At 38.4% G+C, this 14,455-nt stretch overlaps 1 protein-coding gene across 1 annotated transcript in view; it reads right to left on the reverse strand.

Annotated features, from left to right (window-relative positions):
* The window catches only part of LOC104522503 (sentrin-specific protease 7-like), a 14,168-nt gene extending 762 nt beyond the window's left edge, over nt 1–13,406 (reverse strand). The window contains exons 1-10 of the mRNA XM_010164820.1: nt 13,008–13,406; nt 11,807–11,940; nt 10,465–10,581; nt 8,360–8,479; nt 6,013–6,105; nt 4,982–5,193; nt 4,496–4,548; nt 4,120–4,157; nt 3,820–3,888; nt 1,607–1,757 (exon numbers count right to left, since the gene is read on the reverse strand). Of these exons, the coding sequence (XP_010163122.1) occupies nt 1,607–1,757; nt 3,820–3,888; nt 4,120–4,157; nt 4,496–4,548; nt 4,982–5,193; nt 6,013–6,105; nt 8,360–8,479; nt 10,465–10,581; nt 11,807–11,940; nt 13,008–13,406 (1,386 nt within the window). The remainder of the gene's footprint in view (nt 1–1,606; nt 1,758–3,819; nt 3,889–4,119; nt 4,158–4,495; nt 4,549–4,981; nt 5,194–6,012; nt 6,106–8,359; nt 8,480–10,464; nt 10,582–11,806; nt 11,941–13,007) is intronic.
* Between the last annotated feature and the right edge of the window lie 1,049 nt (nt 13,407–14,455).

Genomic DNA, 14,455 nt, shown 5'->3' on the forward strand with positions numbered 1-14,455 from the left:
CTTTCCCTCTTCATTCTTTTGCCATGCTTATATTTACCTTCTCCTTCCTTTGACTAAAGCAATATATGATAAATTGAAAAATCAAAGTAAAAAACACATCATGATTTGTGATCCGTGAGTCCTGACATGTTTAGGACAAATTACAACCACCTTGTGCTGGCCTTGCTTCTCTTCCAAGCAGATCCTGAAGAGGCCAAAGTCCAGGCTTACAATCTTGCTTTTTGCCCTGCTCCTTCCCTTCATGATCCTGAACTTCACCATCTTATGGTCACTGCATCCAAGGCTGCCTTTTATCTTTACATCCCCAAACAGATCTTCTTTGTTTGTGAGTATGCAGTCCAGCAGATCACCTCTCCTCACTGGCTCCTCTACCACTCAGGTCAGCAAGCTGTCTTGTGGCTCTTTAGAAACCTCCTGAATTGCTTATGCCCTTCTGTGTTGTCCCTCCAGCAGATGTCAGGGCAAGTAAAGTCCCCCACAGGGACCATGGCCTGTGAACATGAGGTTGCTTCTGGTTGTCTGCAGAAGGCCTCATCCACTTGTTGTTCTTGATCAGGTGGCCTACAGCAGATGCCCACTACTATGACACTCATATTAGTCTGCTCTTTAATCACTACCCATAAGCTCTCAGTTGGTTCCTCACCCAAGCCTAGGCAGAGCTCCCAGCATTCCAGCTGCTCTCTCACATAAAGGGTAACTCTACCTCCTCATCTCCCCAGCCTGTCCTTCCTAAAGAGCCTGTGTCCATCCATCACAGCACTGCAGTCATGTGAGCTATCCCACCACATCCCTGTGATCTCAACAAGATCACAGTCCTGCAACTGCACACAGATCTCTAATTCCTCACATTTATTCCCCACATTGTGTGCATTAGTGTACAGGTGCTTTGGAATGGTGATCTCTTCTGCTACACAAGAAAAAACTGCACTGGCCAAGGGCCCATGCCCAGGACTCTCAGAGAGAACATGGACCACACGTATAACCAGCAAACAAGCAGAGCCATCCAAAGGACAGAGCAAGCAGGCAGTGCACTGATCGGGGAAAGAAGAGTTGGGGACACCCTAAAAACACAGCACCTGAAGCCCAGCATCTGTAGATGTTTAAAGGTGTGTGCTGAACAGCAAAGAGGCTCTCTGAGCTCTGTACCTTCCCTTTTAAGGGCTACCCCCCCTCTCTCTCTGCAGAAGCTGCTGCCTGCAGAGCCACTCAAAGGCCAATGCACAAACTGACCAAAGTTTTAGAGGCTATAAGAAGAGATGTACAGAAAAGCTGCCTTTGTAACATCTGTAGGCCAGAAATGTGTAAACTAAAGAGACTCCAAATACACACAAATAGTTAGAGATATTGAAAGTGTCAATGTAAAAGCAACAGTAAACTACCAGGTCAGGTCAGAAATGTTTGCCAACAGATGAGAAACTGTTTGTGCTCTAGATACAAAGACCCCTGCCACTGCTTGAAGAATAGGTTTTACCTCCTCTTCCTCAAATGGCTTTGAGACTTTTGAGGCTGAGCATCACAGGCTTTTGTGTCTCGCTATTTCCCTCAGAAATATGTTTTTTGGGTTTAAGGTGATTTTGGGGAAAGGGAAGGTAGTTTCCATTTGTACCTGAAAGAAGCTTTCCACATACTGCAGCAAATAGACCCCACAGTCACTGCTATTATCTTGTTTAGGCACTCTGGGACACAGGTCAATCATTGTTGATTTATTGAATTCTCGATGTGTTTTTCGTTTAGCTTCCCATTCCACTTCAAGGTACCTACAAAAGAAAGCAAACAGATCAAATACTTCAGAAAAAACTCCCAAGCTCAGTACATTTTGGGATACTACTCAATATGGTTTTGCAGCTGGCCAAAAAGCTACAATAACTTTAACCAATTTCTTTCACAGAATCTGTCAAAGAAATTCACACAAGGAACAATGCAATTTCCACTATCTAATATTCTAGCACACTCAGAGGCATCTCTACCATATAACATGTGACACAGAAACCAGAGAGGTGCAGGACATTAAATAAAAACAGTTATTTGTGCTGAGTTTCTTCAAGCTATTAGGATACCAGGACATTCTGAAACATTAACTAAAGGAAGAACTCAAGTAATCTTTCCAAGCTATCACAGAGATTTTTCCTGGGTTCATCCCAAGAGGCCAGCAGTGGTTTTCTAACTTAAGCAAACCATTAAAAAAAACTTTAGAACTCACCTTACAAAGAACTTCAATGACAATTGCAGCAATATAACCCTTGCAGCCTACTAGTGTACAAGGTATATAAAGACTTGTTAAAAACCTTAAGGGATCACTTTTTTTAATGATTATGACTAATTTGTTATCAGGCTTTTTCTATTGTTCTTGTGTTTCAGTAGCAATTCTCTGACCCCACATTCTGGGCTGACCACTGATTTTGAAGATGGGTTTGAAAGCCTAAGGGCCTGATTTTCAAAGGCAAGTTACCTTTACTTTTCTGCTGACTTTAGTCAGAGCGGCAAAAGCTCAGGGCTACTAAAAATCAAACATAAGGTCTGACTTTATGGAATAAAAAGATATATACATTAAGTCAGACCTTGTGTTTGATTTCTAAAAGCCTCAAGTTCTCGCAATTCTGAGAATAAAAATACATATAAATCACCCAAAACACCTCTGGGGAAACTGTAACTGTGAAAAGAAGGCAAACATGAAACAATTCAAAGATGAAGACAGTCCAGTGAGGCACATTCCCTAGAAACTGCAAGAACCTATGACTGTAGACTTTAAAAATAATTTGTTTGAGCCTACACTGCTGCCTAAAACACAACAAAAATCAACTCAAGGAAAGAAGGGGTCACAGAACCCCTTCATCACTTTCCTTAAACTTCTGCTTTTTTGGGTGTAACTGCAAAGTGAAGGAATAAAAGGTCTACTTCCCAAACTACCCTGATCTCTCAACTCCATAAATCATCTCTTTGTTTTCTGACTTTTCACAATGTCTCTCTGAACTCCAGGAAACCGCCCTCTTTGGAATTTCAACCTCAGGTGTAGCTCAAAGCATAGAGCACTAAGTTAATACATTCCAAAAAGATTAAAAAAAAAAAAAGTTATCCCATTCCTCCTCCTAAGAGGCCTCTCTATCTAGGGAAAACATAGTTTCACAAAAAATTCTGATTATCATCCAACCCTCACATAGTATTTTGAAGAATTTACTTTTGTAAGAAGAATACACTATTTGTTTTACAGATTTTTCTTCCTTTCAGTAAATACAACTGAGAACAAAAGGAAAAATTCTGTTTATCTTAAAATATTTAATATTAACAGCTTTTTAAAAAGTTGTTGATACATATTAAAGTTATTATGAGTGTGTAAAAGAACCGAAAGTTTGAAAATGTTCTTCCAATACTTAAATACTTATCACATAAAAGACTGGAGTGGATTTAACACTGTAATTCGGGAAGCGCCATCAAAAAAAAAATGAAGATCAGCCCACTGGAAAATTAATCATTTAAATTTCAAGGTATTCGTTTTAAAGTATCTGTTTTTCTACCCTTAAAAACACTCCCATCACTCAGCTGGAGTGGATTAAAGAAAAACCCAAAAACAAACCTCTTTTTTTTTTTTTTTTTTCAAAAAGACTGTCCACTTTACAACTTTTTCATTGTATCTGGGCTGCAGAACAAAGACAAGCTTTTCACACAAGCCTCTGTATTGCTATTACAATTTTCTTTGATGTGGCTCTGTATGGATTTTCCTTTAGCATTAGAAACATACACCTTTATAGAGAAAAGTATTTTGAACATAGAAATATGACTTGCAACATCTCTTTCTAACAAACAGAAACTGTAGTTACTTACTCTCTCAAAACCTGAACTGTTTTTTGCACGGAACCAGCTTTCAAAGAATCTAAGATGAGTATACAAGGCCTGTACACAACAAAAAAACAACAAAAAAATCACTGTAGTTTTTCATTACCAACCGTACTGAAGCAAATATTTTGTTTCAATACAGCTTAACAAGAGCATCAATATCTGAACAAACATGGAAAAAAAATGGACAAGTTCCTACAGCTGTGGCTTTATGACAAGTAACTGAATGACTGCAGATTTCTTAATATAATTTAATGACACAGTATTAGTATGAATCCAGAAACATACCTTTTACAGATCTGCCTTTTGGAATTATTTAAGGAGATCTGGAAGAAGAGAAAATAAAAATAAACTAAAAAAAAAACCCCTACAACAACTATAAACTCAAATGTCATCATAGATTTAAAGGTAAAGCTAGAGAGCTCCTATTTCAGGAAATAAGAAACTGATCATTTTTAAAAACATATGAAAGCATAGCACAGGCAATATAAGCAGGCAAAGGAGGACTTTAGGTTAATTTAAAGTGCCTTGCACATGCTGCAGGCCACTCACACATTGACAGCTTCTGCAAAAAAGATGATGTAAAAGTCACTTGGTCAAGTCTCAGAGCCTTCAGAAATAAGAGTAATATATGTTTTCTCCATCAGTACAAAAAGGCACTTACTTCAGAAATACCTAAATCCAGGACTGAAGCCGAAGCAGCAATTTCATTGCCACCTGGTAAAAAAGAACAAGTACACAATTAAAAAGTCTTAAGAAAATATCTCTTAACTGAAATATTTTCAAATTCATGATTATCAGTATTCAAAATACAATAGCAAAGTATAAACTAACTTTGCTTCCCTCTGAATGCTCCAATGGTAGAGTTATTGAAGGCCTTGCTCCCTGATAAAATTTCTACTGAAATCCAAGAACTTTTCATTCATGATGGGATCTGGGCCACTGATTTTCCATGTCCCTTCCAGTTACTTTCCAGAATTGCAGAGAACAAGAATGCAGAGCAATCCTTACTATGCACAGTAATACAAAAACATATTACATCAATCTGGAAGTGAAAGATACTTTTTAAGACATCATCTCTCTCCTTCAAGGATTAAGATCCTACTAGAACTGTATATGGCTTGACATAATTTTCTTCTAGATTACCTACCTTTTGAGAACAAACTTCTGTTAGTATCCATTTCTTCATCATCCTTGCAGTTACCATGAAAGGCCAACACTGAATCAGTTCTAGTGTTCTCACACTCTGATCGAAGTGGAGACTGGTGAGGCTGGTGATATAATGAATTCTGATGGGGACACTCCTCATACACAGCTTCTTCTAACCAAGGAAAACAGATAACTGCAATGTACCAGTGAGACCTGCCCAGCAGTGGGGAGAGGGAGGGGAAAAAACATCAAAATATTTGGTTCTGAAAAGGATATGAAAAGTTTTTATAACATCAAAGAGCTCACGGATCACTGTTCTGTAACACATAGCCATCATTATGTTCCTCGATGGCATCTCATATTAATCCTCTCACTTGTTTTTTTACTTTGCATTGTGGCATAACAGCAAAAAACAAGCATTGATTCCTTTAAAAAAACCCAATAAACCCATCACAGTAATTTATCAGTTTATCACCACTCACCCCACGCTAAAAAAAAAAAGTAATATAATAATCTGTGATGGTGATCATAGTTTTGAATATAGCTGAAGGTATGACATGCCTCTAGACTTATCACTTTCTGCAGCTGTTTTGCATATGTAACTCTCAGTGACTAGTTAGTTACACTGGAGTTTCCATATGCAAGTCAGTTCAACAGGGCTAAGGCACTGACCATGGAAGTACTACTCCTGACCCATTAACATTATGACTTGCTGTGATTTCTTCATAGAAACATTACTTATGTGCACAGGATTCATCATAATGACAAACAAATTCTTTTGAAAAATATATAAAAGCAATTTTCAGTTAAAAAAAAAAATCAAAGATGCAAAGTTTACTGACGATAACTAAATAAAAAGTTTAACTTTTGAAGATATTTCAAAATTACTCATTCCACACCTGTTACTTCTTCAGAATCTAATGCGTTCACTTCCAACAATCCAAACTTACAGCCATAAATCTTTTTATCACGCCAACATTCAAATATTTAAATCTTTGAATATCAGAAAAGGTGTATAAAACATAGACTTACTCTTCATTCACAGGTACAAAGATATAATCTTTGCTGAAGATGTTTATATGACGAGTCCACGTTTTTACTCTTCTGTGTCTTCTCTGTGCCTCTCTGCAGAAATCAGATGACAATTGTTGCTCAGATGTGTTCTTTTTAGTTAAAGCAAGGTACAGGGATTAGTACTCCTACATCTTCCCAATCTCTCAATGAGTTTTTCATTTACTCTTGAAATTCCCCCCCCCCCAAAAACAAAACAAAACAAAACAAAACAAAACAAGCCATCAGCACACCATTAAGACAAGTGACTAACAAGCCATTTCTGAACCACGTTAAACTTTTCTGGAAAAAAATCATCATCTGAAAGGATTTCTTGCAGTTATTTATCCAGTAATTATTCTTTACTACACTAAATGCAAAAATCTCATCTAAACACCAGCCAGTATAAAAACAGATCTATAATAATTTGCAAATATCCATGAATTAAAACTTAACAATACCACTTTTGAAGCCCTGTTTAAACAATCTTCTCTTTTGAATTAAAAAGCTAAATGCCTCACATAGGGTAATGCAACACACTTGTAGCAAGGCCAGAACTGAAACAGATTCCCTCCAGTCCTGACCTGTAAATGCTGGAGCACATTTCATTTCATTTCCAGTCCTACAGACATAAAGCATGAGGACAGGATACCAGGAGAATAAGAAAAATTTAAGAAACCTAAATTTAGGTTTTTCAACTTTCTTAGTTTGCACAAGGTGAAATAGAAACCAGCAGTTCATAGACCTTTGATCCAGTATGATCTGAAATCAAAATTCACTCTACTCAGGAGACATCCCTTTTACCACTCTGATTCCACACTAATCTGTGATCAAGAAATATAAGTTAAGTAAGGAAGGAACAGGAGAAAAGGAGCAAGGAATGGAAAAACAAGCTGCTGTGGGACTCTCCATGGGCCAGCATTAAGTCCAAACTTGCTGCAAACTTCCTCTCCTATGTGACTCCAGAAGCACTGGGAACTTAAAAGGAGTAGGCATGCTTGCAACCTGGGAAAGCACCTACAGAACGAGCTTCCTCAATCTCCTACCTAAGCAGTGTGGAGAAAGAGAAGCAGAGTCTTTAAGTATCTACATCAGTTGAGATTAATTTAACTTACAACAGCGCAGAGCCAAGTTTTTCACTCTCAATTTATCCAAAAAACCCACAGAAACAAAAAACAAAACCCAAACTACTTGTAATCACTAGGTAAGTATCTAAACCCAAACACAAACCTAGAATTTCAGCAGCTATCTCCTGATCCAGAGTACCTAAAGTCCTTGAAATATGGTGACATGACTTAAGAGTGCCATTCCAGTTTCTCAAGAAGGTTATGGACAGTCCATCTTTGTAAAAGGAATCAGATCAAGGCACAACAGCATTCTTAACAGTGATAATTTTGTCTGCACCTCAGAACATTCAGGGTGAGAAGACAGTAAAATGATGGAAGACATTCTCTCACAGTTCCTTGAATTTTTGAGACATCTTTGGAAATATTACAGAAGTTGCATTTTTTTCCCTTTAACATAGCAGCACCCAGCAGTGACTGTAACACAAACAAGATGGCACATCTCTGTGTAGGTGGTCTTGTTTGTCAGTAGAATTAAAAACATGGGGACTTCATGGATAACAAAAGAAAAACCACTTCGGAGAAACAGGAAAATAAACTTTGATAAACTAAATGATGAAAACAGAATGAAAATTGCTGGCAGATCATCACTGTAAGCAAAGTGGCAGGGCAAGCTCCACTCTCAGACATCAGGGTTGAGAAGGAAGAGAAAGTATGCTAGGGATGGTCCTACCCTTTATACAGCCTCAGCTGGAAACACAAAGTGACCCTGGAAACACAGGGTTCTTGAGCTCTTAGTGATACCTTTTTGTGAAACTCTCCAATTCTATGTGTAAAGTTGGTGTGCAAGAAAATTTTCTTACTAAAAATTTGGACAGTAACTTATTATCAATATGTAAAATGAAATATGTGGTAGATCTAAAGATACTTTCAGAAGTGCAATTTCTTAAAATGATGCATGCCTTGCAAAACTCTGAGTTTATAGTAAAAAGATCAAAATACACAAATAATTGTCTGAAGCAAAGATTCAGATAAAGATGGAGAAAGGTGATAACATTTTCATTCATACTTAGTATGAATCACATGTAGATTTTAACAAAAAACATCACTATGCTTAAGCTGTGAGTTACAACATTTGACCACTATTCCTTTGAAGAACACTGATTACTATTTTATGTGCTAATTAGGAGATTATCTGCAGAACTTCCAAGTGGCATCAACAGATAGCTTATTTCTGTTTGTAATGACATCTAAAATGAACTTACGAAACTTTGAAATCCCCCCCAGAGTTTTTTTCTGTCCTGGTCAGGCACTTATAGAAGAAACTGCTGAAAATGTGCGTACGGTCAGCAAGATGTTTTGGTGCCTTCTCCAACAACAGGTACCTGCCAAAAAGAAAAGAAGGAAATGATTCAATTCCTTTTCTGGAAAGTACCATTACTGATAAAAAAGGACAATCATTTTAGGTTATGCTACTATCAGTTGCCTTCACAACTGCTAATCATGCCAAACTTTTCTCTCTACTCTGTTTTCAATATGCACATGGGTAGACATCATCACAGTATGTAACTGCCAAGCAACTGCTAAGAATGCAGTTATTTTTAATCTCAGATTTGTGACTGTTTGATTTATTAATGTTTCTGAATTTATTTTTAGAGATAGGTTTCTAGCCCTTGCAATTAAGACAGGCTTGAAAAACTAACCAAGTATAAGCCTGAGGAGTGTTATAATCCTGCATATACAAAAAGCATAGAACAGTCCAGTACTATAAATTGTCCATTTTACTTCTACAGATTATGCATGTGAAAGTTAAGACAATATTCTACAGGTACTCACAGAATCACAGAATGTTGGGGATTGGAAGGGACCTCAAAAGATCATCTAGTTCAATCCCCCTGACAAAGCAGGAACACCTAAATGAGATCACACAGAAAGGCATCCAGGCGGGTTTTGAATGTCTCCAGAGAAGGAGACTCCACACCCTCCCTGGGCAGCCTGTCCCAGTGCTCTGTCACCCTCACCGTAAAGAGGTTTCTTATCAAGTTTAAGCAGAACCTCCTGTGTTCCAGCTACACCCATTGCCCCTTGTCCTATCATTGGACATCACTGAGAAGAGCCTGGCTCCATCCTCATGACATTCACCCTTAACATATTTATAAACATTAATGAGGGCTCCCCTCATTCTCCTCTTCTCCGAGCTAAAGAGACCCAGCTCCCTCAGCCTTTCCTCATAAGGGAGATGCTCCACTCCCTTTATCATCTTCGTGGCTCTGTGCTGGACTCTCTCAAGAAGTTCCCTGTCCTTCTTGAACTCATTATGTATTATTTTACTGTAATCATCAGCTGGAGTGTTTATTTTGTCATCCTAGAAGGCCAAAGCTCTTACAACTGCAGTCTCCCTACAAGAGGTGCCTCCATCTTCACCCAGCGACTTGGGCGACACAGTCATACGTGACACAGCTTGCAACACAATGAAAACTGAGAATGTGGGAAGTCTAACAAATTTTAAAAGCAGAGGGATTTCAGCAATGATTGCATTAAATTCCTTTATTCAAATTGTCCTTTTCTGATGTGATGAAGTGACAGCTATTGTCAGGATCACACTGCATGATTTATTTCTAGTTTAGAGCAAAACACAGGTGGCTCTGCTACAAAACCACATCGAAACACTCTGGTACACATTTCCTTTCCCACTCCTTTAGGCAAGAAATTTTAACTGGCTTCCTATTGCTTACAGTTACCAAAGCCATGCTGGATGCCAAGCAAAATGGAATCCTTGCAGACAACCTTCAAAAGAGCCATAATTTGGCTCAGGTTTAAGTCAGCACAGGGAAAATAAACCTCAGCTTTAGGAAATGGTGGCCCACAATGCTGGTTCTGGAAAACCTGCTTTCACAAGCAGCTTTAGCAGGATGGCATGAAGCAGTTAAGCCAAGCACAACTTCTTCAAGAAGCATTAGCTGTGTTCCTTTCTGCAGGAACTGTGCATCAGAAGAATTCCTGAAGGAACTCCAGATGCTCCACTTCATGCAAACTTAGTAAATAAACTATGTAGTACAGACCCTTTACTCTGTTCAACTGTCTGTTTAAAACTGCTCAGCACTTGCTGTTCTGTGAGGTCACCAAGAGGCTTTTTCCCCCCCAGCTTTTCTGTTTCGATTATATCACAGTTCTTTAGAGGGACAAGATGGGAACTTAAACAAAAGAAACAGCAGGGAATACACAAAGCTTTAACAGAAGTCTAACTTACAATTTCATCATGTTACTTCTAAAATTGTAGTATCATATTCAGTGATTAACATTTACAGTAACATTCAAGTCCAGATCAGGTCCCAGAAAGAAGGGTACAATTAAGGCTGTGATTACTTACTTAAGATAGAAATCAATGATGACATCATTGAGAAACTCTCCATATTCTAAGCACTCTAGGTCTTCTCTTGTGACTCCCAGTCCTCCTTTTGCAGGTGGAGGTGGATAAACAATTAAACTAGAAAACACAAACCATGTTATAACAGTGACAAACTGTGTCTTACATGACATTCTTATTAGTTGGGCTGTTCCACATGGAGAAGATTTTCTAGAATACCTGTTAAAAGTGGTAGTTCTCAAAACTGTTAACACAAAAGTTCTTTACCATTTCTTCTGCCAATAGTTAAGTGTTACAAAATAAACATGCATCCCACTGCACACTGAAATTTTGAGAAAACTTTTGAAAAGGAGATTACTTTTTACCTTCATGTAGTTTTTCTGGTTTTGATAAAAACAACTGACAAATGGCTACATAAAATGGAAGAAATACTAGGGGACATATTCTCAAATGGTAGGAATTAACAGTGATTTTCTATTCATTAAGAGTTCAATAAGGACTAACCACATTTCCAAGCAGGAAATTTGGGTTTACACACCATGCAGCATATGTACTGTAAGTGGTTTGAAAATGCCCAAGTTACTTCTAACACTAGTATTTAAAATGTATTTTAAAAGCTCTAGATTAACAACCATAAGACTTAATGGGAACCATGAACTGAGCATTTTTGTTGTTGCAGAAACAAAACCAAATGCTATACTGTCAGTAAAAACAGTAACAGCAAAAGGAAACAGTTCTCAAGAGTAATTTAGTTCACTAATGTTTGCCATACTAGAAGTATGAGGACTAAGAGGCTTGTGCAGACAGAACTGAGGCGTCTCAGCACTCTCATAGCATCTAGCTGCATTACACATGTGTGTGTTCTCATTTTCTAATGTCTTTTGTTAACCAAGCTCGTGTACTAACTAGTAAATTGTATGACAAACTAGTTACAAATAGACCAAGTGTGACAGAACAGTGAAAGAAAGCATTGTTTAGATTTTTTAAAAAGGCTCAGCTTAAGTTAGCAATTGTTTTGCTGTGATACGGACTTAGATGGACACTCACAGAGGCCATGAGGACCCTGCTCTCCCACTGATGCATTCATGATATGAGCCTGTAGTCACAATTCAGGTATTCTCCAATTTGTGCGAGATTTCCTGTCATCTTGTAACACATTAACTTTGTCTATTAAGTTATCAGGATGGAAACCAGAATAACTACATTCATACTTGATGATATTTTAGATTTCTAGAGTATCTTTCACACAACACTTTCAAATCAACTAGAGAATGCTTTCATTCCAGCAATTTGTATATTCAATTTGTTTTATCTTCACCTTCTCATTTCTATTAAATATACTTACTTCTTAACTGTTCCAGTTTCTCTTACTTCTTTCCATTCTTCATTCAGTGCAGAAGACAGAGAGATATGATAGCAACCACTATTCTGCTTATTTGCAAGTGCATAACTGGGCCTGGTCACTTTTGGTTTTGATTCCTAGCAGAAAAAAATCCAAATATAATAATAGTGAAAAGCACTGCACAGCTTGATATGTAAAACTGAACACATGAAAAACAAGTCTGAAGCCCACAGGAGTACCCTACACCATGGAAGAGAAATCTTGATGGAGAGCAGAAATGTAAACATCAGTATTTAGGCAAATGTGCCACTCTCAGACAATAAAAATGTTATGCCCCTTTTAAAATGATAGCAGGTCTTCATCTGTTCATAACCTCTCTCTAAAACTGTTTAAGCATTATTCAGCCAACTGACACAGTATTGGTTTTGGGAAAGAAACAGGACCTGAAAGGATGGAGACAAGTATCAGACTGTATTACTAGGAGTTGTGTATGCTTGGAAGGTTTGAAAATCTAGTTCTTAACAATTTGCCTAAAAATGATACAGAATTGAACTGTTTGCCCAGTTTTTAAGTTCCCAGTTTCACAGCCAGATTGATCTGTTGCCTCTGTGCTTTTTACTGATAGGAACAAATATGTCATTTCTGAAGTGACAATGACATGGGGTTGAGTTGAGACATTTACTCCTCAGAGGGAGGCGTATTAACACATTATCTTGCACAGCCCCAGCTCCCCAGCAGCCTTAGGGATCATTTAGCATTTCAAGCTGTGGAGCCCACACAAGAATGTCTAGAGGTGTCTGGAACTAATAAAATACACAGCTCCTCCTCTGCTGCACCTCTTCACTTCCAGCTCAACTGAAAAATGGCTCCATCACTCATTACTTGATTATTTCCCAACTTGCTACCCTGTAGACACCATAAGGGCAGGAAATCCCCGTGGTTCTAGGCATATGCAACCATGAGTCAACCTAAAGCTTCAGTATTTGTCCCTTACTGATGAGGTCTATACACTATCCCTCCATGGATACAAACCAGTTTACTGCAAATCTTGTCCCAGTGTGAGAGAGAATTAACAAATATGACTTTTTTTTTTTTTGAGCTACAGATTAAGAAAGAACTTACTTTCTGCAACTGGCTGATCTAAAGTTTCCTAGAACATGTGAATGACAACAGGTGGTGAATGAGGCAACAGCTACTCACTAACCTGAACTTCAGGCTCACGGGCATCTGAGGTATTCTCTTTTGGCATACACTTCTTTAGCAGATCCTTACTGTAGCTCATAAAAGAGCTCTCTTCAGGAGAAAGGTCCTTAAACAAGGGTAACACTTGCTTCAAAGACAAAACGTCAAGGAGATCTGGTGCTCTGTTCTTTTTGCTTACATCTGTAAGCAACTCAACCAGTCCGTCTTCCTCCCGTTCTGAGAGTGGTTGGGACAGTTCAAGAAATACAAATTCACTAGATTTGGCTGGAAAAAATGAGAGAATGGAGAGTATTAAGTTACATGATAAAAACTTGCCTGCACACCCACACAGGAGCACAGAGACACAATGGCAGGAGTGGGAGCCCAAATGATATCCTGTCAGGTTCATCACAGGGGTCATTAGGCTACCAAAGGCCCACCTGTGCAAGCCCAAAGGAACACAGGGGCACAATGGCAGGTAGGAACCCAACTTAAGGACTCAGAGGAAGGGACACCCAGTCTGGGCCCGTCCCAGGGCTGTCCCAGGAGAGCCTCAGCCCCAGGCTGAGTCCCGACCTGAAGCCCATCAAGATGAGTCAATGCCAGAGCACCTTTTGGACTGAGGGGGAATTGCTGCTGAGGTGTGTGGCACAGTGGTGGGATGCAGGGGAAGAGCACTTTGGGATTGGACAGGACTTATTATGGGATGTTTCAGGGAAGAACCAAAGGCAGGAAAAGGGAGGCATTTGGGTGATTTGAGGAGGAACAAGTGTAGCATAGAAATTCCAGCATAGAAATTTAATAACAACTCCTGGAGTTTTCTCCTATAAAACAAGAATGTAATCAAAGTAAATAAACCTAAGATTAAGAAATGCCTCACAGCTTAATACTCAGATTCCACTCATTTCACTGGAAGCTGTGTCTACAGAAGCTACCAGTAACCTTGATAAACTTCCATCAAGTAAAGGTAACTCACTGCTAAAATTTCATTCAGTATCTCACTTCAAACTATTAATGCTCCTTATGAAAAGTTAACATTACTTATTTTTCTTCATACAGGTGGTGATTGTACAGGGTAAACATTGTTGAATTTCACACATCATTTTCTTAGATGTCATTTTTCAATGATTTTGCTAATGTAAAATGTGCCACACTGAATATTTGAGCAAAAGTTACATTCAGTTTTATAGAGCTTCATGCTAGAAAAACAAATAGAGACAGTCCCTAAGACCCTACAGACTAAACAGTCCATTCGGCCTTTAGTGGAAATTTTCGTCAGTAATAATGCAATGGCTCGTTGCACTCTTGTCAAAGCTCAAATCAACCTGTATCTGCCAAGCCTTTTGTGTAGCATACATACTACCCAAGAGTAAAGGCACTTAAAACATCCCTATTATTTTAAAGGGAGAGATACTTCACACACAAACCTAGTTTCACAAGGCTTCATCACACAGATTACAATTGAACTGT

This window comes from Antrostomus carolinensis, unplaced genomic scaffold (genome assembly GCF_000700745.2).
Source record: "Antrostomus carolinensis isolate BGI_N321 unplaced genomic scaffold, ASM70074v2 scaffold913, whole genome shotgun sequence".
In the NCBI taxonomy this organism is placed as follows: domain Eukaryota; kingdom Metazoa; phylum Chordata; class Aves; order Caprimulgiformes; family Caprimulgidae; genus Antrostomus; species Antrostomus carolinensis.